This window comes from Protopterus annectens, chromosome 3.part0, assembly GCF_019279795.1.
Source record: "Protopterus annectens isolate FY-2018-M chromosome 3.part0, PAN1.0, whole genome shotgun sequence".
Classification (NCBI taxonomy): domain Eukaryota; kingdom Metazoa; phylum Chordata; order Ceratodontiformes; family Protopteridae; genus Protopterus; species Protopterus annectens.
The window spans coordinates 800,806,193-800,812,913 of NC_056731.1; the positions used below are offsets into that span (position 1 = coordinate 800,806,193).

At 37.2% G+C, this 6,721-nt stretch overlaps 1 protein-coding gene across 1 annotated transcript in view; it reads right to left on the reverse strand.

The window, feature by feature from the left end:
• Positions 1 to 3,770, reverse strand: part of TERT (telomerase reverse transcriptase) — a 1,470,615-nt gene extending 1,466,845 nt beyond the window's left edge. Inside the window, exon 1 of the mRNA XM_044065146.1 lies at positions 3,493 to 3,770. Within this exon, the coding sequence (XP_043921081.1) occupies positions 3,493 to 3,729 (237 nt within the window). The 5' untranslated portion in view covers positions 3,730 to 3,770. The remainder of the gene's footprint in view (positions 1 to 3,492) is intronic.
• Between the last annotated feature and the right edge of the window lie 2,951 nt (positions 3,771 to 6,721).

The window sequence follows — 6,721 nt, forward strand, 5'->3', positions numbered from 1 at the left end:
ATAAATCTGTACAATTTTTGAACTGTTCTAGAACAGTTTCTCTCCTGACCAGATCGGATTTTTTTTTTTTTTAACATTTCCTAAAGTATCTCTGCTCATTTTTTTTTTAATTTAGCAAATAGTCCACTGAGTGCTGCTTTAAATGTTTTTTTTTTTTCGGAAATTATTTTTCTCCCAGGACCCCAATGAAAATGGGTTTCCCAGAATCTCAAAGCAACAAATCCAATTGTGGTTAAAAATAATGAACTGGTTATGCTCCAGCCACCTCAGGAATGTAGCCAAAATATTTCAGTTTGTTCTCAAAACCTCATATTGCTGTCCCACCCTCACATTTTCAAGTGTCTGTTACACCTACATCCTTAAAAAAACTCACAACCAATCAGGGACAAATCTGAACAGAATAAGGGACAAATAGAGAAATAAATCAGTAACACTTTCAAAATATTAGTACTATTAGCTTGAAACGTTGATAGAAAAAGAGACTGTGAATTAATATACATTTTCTGAAGTAAAATAAAAGTCTATAACTCTTAATTATTGTCATTATTTATTAAGTGTAATTCACCACCTTTTCTCCAAAAATTATCAGTTTTAGGTAGGATCAGGGGGGAAAGAGCTAAAATTTCAGTAAAAATCAGGGACGTCCTTAAAATCACAGACAGATGAGGGCATGGTTTGGGTACACTTGAGAGACTTATGCTTTATTTTCAGCTGTTGCCCCTCTAAGACTATAAATATGTGGTTTTCAAAACACAAGCCTATCCCATAAACAACTTAAGTAAAAAAAAAAAAAAAAAAAACATGTTGGAGGCATTAGCCTAGACAGCTGAACAGACATAGTCAAACTTTATTAATCCATAACATTTCCAAGAGATGCTCAAAAAAGAACATTTAGAGAACTAACTGTATGTACGACTACATTCCTGCCCTGCTGTATCTGTTAAGTAACCAGAGTACGGGGATCTAAGGGATCTCTCGGAGTTCTAACATCTTGCGGCTTAAACAGGGTTGTTAATGCAGGACTTAGGAAATGCAAGCCCACTCATTCTTCATGCCAGTGCATTATAAGTGATCAAGTACAGTGACTGGCTCTTCTGCAGTGGCACATTTCCACTGGTAGAATAACATCATCACAGTCAGGGATAGGACCTGCATTGATAAGCATCTTACCTCTCAACTGTCGTGATTTTCACAGAATGTCCAGATTTTTACCCCATATTTTTGGTCTGTCCCTCATAAAATGTGTGCTTTTCTGGCAAATCACTGAGTATTTTAGTTACATTTGAGTTTCAGATTTCATACTGTTTAGAAAGTGCATGCCGACACAATCCCTGTTGTTCTAGCCACTTACTTAGTTTATAAAAAACAAATTTAAAATCTGCCCCTATTTTGGGGCCTTTGTCCCCCAATTATGTTAGGCTTTCTCCAGATTTCTTGTGCAAAGAGTTTGAGAGGTATGATAGGGATTTATAAAAAGAGGGATCCTGTTGCACCACAGGATAAACAAAAAGGGTAAAAAAATATGGTGTAGGAAGCATCATGGGTGGGTGGACCTCAAGATAATAAATAAAAATCTGTATGCATAGCTATTTAAATGCTGTCCTCCAGACACAATAAATTTCACACACACTACCTAAAATCATAAAAAGGTGCTTTTCAAAACAGTCATGTTCAAATGGGGAAAAGAACTACTTATTCAACTCTGAGTGTTTTGGATCAAGTACTTTTTTTTTTTTTTTTTACACACACTTTTTGGATGGTATCTTTATTTTATGGGATGGCGAGAAGAATAACATCCCACACTTTTTCACATACATTAATCAAACTACGAGTTTCTTACCGTTTACACATGAATAGCATGAGATTCATACTGCATACCTGGATGTCTGATTAATGAAAGATACTGGCAATAAGAGGTTCCTATCTAAAATTTAAAGGAAATCTACCTATTCAGTTTTTTGCATTTTTCAACTGCACACCCACTAGTCCAGAAGAAGGTGGTTGCTAAGGGCCAGTTTTTTTTGGGCAACTCGAATGACCACCCTGGATGAAACTTTCTGGGAAGAATGTTTCTTACTTAAAGAAATATTCCAAAAACGTGGCTATCCAACTTGTTTCATAGAAAATTTAATGCTGGAGGTCATGAATAAACGTGAACGGAAACATTTGTTGCCTATTGTGGGTACTACTGTGGACAATTTGGGGACTGTGACAAATGTAATGTGTACTGAGGTTAGAATGAACAAAAACAGAAATTTTAACATTTTTTCATCGCTATGTATACCCTGGATAGCAATATCATTAGATCTATATTAGAGAAAAACTGGTGCCTTATAAGAGACAGCAGACAAGTACGGGACAATTTAAAATTTGAGTTTTGTGTCTCATACCTCTCAACTGTCCAGATTTTCACAGAATGCCCAGATTTTTACCCCATATTTCTGAACTGCCCATAGCTCTCAACCTTCCATGTCCAAAATGAGGAATACTAGCCCTTATAATGTGGAACAAATGGGCAAAATGTGGAACACATACTAATAGTTTACTAACAACTTCAACTAGGAAGGTCACAGAATGGTTAAAATATGCTGGTTTTACTTATAAGGAAGATCTTTTAATGAATTGATATGATTCATTTCTATTTACAATGGATTTCACTTAAAAAGATTCCTAACACTGAATGTGTGACAGAGTCTTTCAATGTGGAACTTTCAGGAACTTCGAGGAACACGGAACTTTTTAACACCCCAAAATTAGGTACGTTCCTTGTAATGAGGTAACTTGAGAGGTATGGAACTGCCCCTCATGAAATGTGTGGTTTTCTGGCAAATCACTGAAGGTTGAAGTTGCATTTGAGTTTCAGCCTTCATATCCTTCAGAAAAAGCATGCCATGACAAGCCACTTACTAAGTTTATAAAAGCCATATTTAAAATCTGTCCCTACTTGGGGGCCCTTGTCCCCCCAATTATGTTGGTCTTTCTCCAGATTTCTTGTGCAAAGAGATTGGGAAGTATGATAAGGATTCATAGAAAGAGGGACTCTGTTGCACCAAGGATAAACAGCAAGAGTAAAAAAAAAAAAAAAAAAAAAAAAATGGTGTAGGGGGCATCATGGGTGGGCGGACCGCAAGATTAAAAAATAAAAATATGTATGTACAACTCTTTAAACGGATGTTCTCCAAACAAATTTCCAATTCATTTTGGCTGCACCCCCTGTGACCCCCCCCCCCCCCCCACACACACACACACACACACACACACTACCACCCCCTTTAAAATCATAAAAAGATCCTTTTTAATAAGAGTAAATATATCAGCAAGAGGCAACACAATATTTTTACTTCTTTAAAGCACATCGTTTCCAAGATGTTAATGGGAAAATGTACTCCATCGAGTACATAAACGGGAGACATCCTCAGTTGAGGTATCATATTATTAATTTCATTGAAACGTTAACTTGAAACACTTAGCATTCGCTCAGTATCTTGTTACCTGTTGGAAACTGATGGCTTTAGGGAGAGGTCTAGCGTTTTGAGGAATACAAATAATAAGCTCCTTAAGAAAGTTTTTATACTTGTCATTATCAGTTAAGCGCACCACCTCTGGACGACTGGCGGACTCAGCAAGCTGAATCCCAGCAATAAAGGTATAGATATCCCCTACATCGGAATACAGAGTTTTAAAAATACCGCTGTAATATTTATGCAATTGCATAATGACATAATACATTTGGAAATCCTCCCTGCTTCATAAATACGCGCCAGAGTAAATCAGTTCCTAAACAATCTCTCCTTGTTACGTCATTTACTGTAGCCCTCGCCGTCTGAGATTATATACGTAGTTAGTGGCGAAGAGGTGCTAAAAAGCAATGTAATAGTAAATGTTTGGTGTATTTCATAGTAGTAGTTGTATAATTACGTATTTCCATACTAGTTTTTACTGATCGTTCGAAATTTTAAGGGATGAGATGAGCAATAAGGACAGAGATGGCTTTTATACTGAATTTTGTTGACAATACATTAAACGTTCCTATCATTTGTGGCTAGGGTTACCACCTGTCCCACTTTGCGAGGGGCAGTCCCTGTTTGGGCAGTTGTGTCCTGCAAAAAAATTGAAAAAATGGCAAATGTCCTGAGATTTTAGGACAAAAATATTTCCTATATTTTCTCTAATAGTTGCATAAAACAGTTATTTTGTATATGAAACACCTAAATATTATAAGAAACAGAATAAGCAACTCAAATCCTTTAAGAATAAACTTTTATTCTGGCAAAAAAGTGAATTTCTGTCATTTTACTGGCCGTGGGTATGTTTTGCCCTGTAAAATTTGATGTTTCTACAAAAAATGTCCCACTTTGAGCATTTGAAAAGGTGGCAACCCTATTTGTGGCTAAATTATTAATATGATTTCTTATTTGCTGTTACCAGATTTGTGAGTGGACTCTGACGTCCTGTAGGGAGAAAAAAAAGAGGGCGGGGGTTTGACTGAAATGAAAACTGAGCATCACTATGCGGCTGCTGGACAGACCTGAGAAACTTAAATGCATTGTCAGGATGTCTTAGGAACATGTTATTGATATTTCTGAGGAGATGAGGGCTTTGTATTAGAACAGTACCTCACTGTGATTTTCGTGCAGGAATGGGCGTGTCCTACACAGTTGACAGGGCTGAGTGACAAGCCTTGCAGATTATACAGTGAGATGGTGAATATTCATTCTCTGTCCATTTTGAAACACAGGCTTCATGCTTTTTTATGTTATCTTTAATTAGAGTTACTATAGCTTTTAGTACACGATATGTAACAGAGATTAAATAAAGTTATCCTCATTTTCTACATTTATAAGTGTACCGTCGAAAGCACCGCATGTCCTGGGTGTCTGACTTGCTTTGTCACTTTGTACTAAACCACATACTGTGTTGTAGGGTAAGAAGCGGGTCAGAAGGGCAATATGGATGCAGTATCCACAAGTTCCCGTTTTGCAGTCCATGCTCATAACACATGCACCCCCCACCTTTGTTTTAATGTTGTGCAGTAATTGCTTTTGTAGGTGGGGGCAAGCCCCCTGTACCCCCCAACCTTGCTTTAAGCATTTTTTCTGGAGATAAAGCAACAAGCAATATTCTGAGGCAGTAGGACAATAAATACATACAATAAATACAGTAAAAAAGACCGCCCATAAAGGTTGCCACCTGCACCCCGCACATTTACAGAATACAAATTTTAAGTCTGTGTAATACATTTTATACATGCAGCATATTATGTGTTCACACCCCTCCCCTTTAAAGAATTGTAATTCTCACCGTAATAGTGTACTAGTTTTGTATAAATGCAGTATATTCTGTCTTCCTTTGAATAGGTAAATCTGTTCGGATCGGTACAGCATTTGTAAGTACATGTTCTGCCAAATTATTTAGTCTAAGATGTAATTTATCGAAGCTTTTGATCACTGCAAATTGGAAATCCTGGTCCCGGCAAATAAGGGAGGAAAAGCTTTGTATTGAAATAATTACAATGTTTAGCATACTCAACTTTCTGAGGATGGTTTCCCATGTTTATTCAAAGCACCTTTCAAAATAAACGTCATGAGCAAAGTGCTGGGTGGGGTTTGGGCAGACCTTGCTACAGCGCATCTGGTGGGGTAATGTTCTAATACAAAACCGAGATAAGTTCACCTCCCTCTTCCAGAGGAGCTTTTTTGTATTCCCAGTGGAGTCCAAATGAACTGTGGCTGAAAGAGTTCACCTCCCACCTGCAAACATGCCTCTCAATTGTCCAGATTTTTTGCCTCATGTTTTGGTTAGTTCCTCATAAAATTGGTGATTTTTCTGGCAAATCCCCAAGGACTGAAGCCAGTAAATAATGACATAAGTTTGAGTTTTATACTTCATACCCTTCAGAAAATGCATGTTAAATCAAATCTTGTTATTCTAGCATTTTTCTAGGTTTATAAGAGCAATATTTAAAATCTGTCAGTTATTTTTGAGCCTTTGTTCCCTATTTGTCCAGATTTCTTGCACTAAGAGGTTGAGAGGTTTGCCTCCAGAAAATCTTTTCCTGTATTCCTAAGCGACTGGTGATTTTGAGTCCAAACAGACTATGGCTGAAAGGAGGTTGTTACTTGCCATAGCAATAATTCTTGGACCTGGTGGTAGACATTAGTTGTGAGTGAGGAAAGCCATGTTGAACAGACCTTTTATGCAGGATTAGCAGAAGGGGGTCTTATTATTTAACCAGTAAACAACAACAATCCAGGAAGAACGGTCATTGTTGCACTCATCAAAGTAGAGGAGGCATAGTTTTGGAAGTAGATTGGCATTGCAATGAAAAATGGTTTGCGGATGGATTCAGTGAGGTTCTGTCAAAAATTAACGAATTGAGGAGAAGCAGACAAAACCATTGCCCAGAATATTATCAGCAATGATGGTAGGAGATGGAAAGAACATGTTGAGGAGTTCCTGAATCTTAATGACTTCAACTAGCAGCTTAGGTGCAGGAAGACCCCTATGATGGAAGCATGGAATAAACAACTGAAACCTGCTTGCCCATCATGGGTGGAGAAAACAGTATTTTGATAGTGCTTTGATCTTCTACTTTCAGTTCATTATTGCCATCGTATTCATATTATTATTTCAATGCAAAGATTTTTTTTCAAAGATTTTGAAAAAAAAAAAAAAGCTTCTTTATGCATATACATATGCTCATCTTGGATACGTGCCAGCA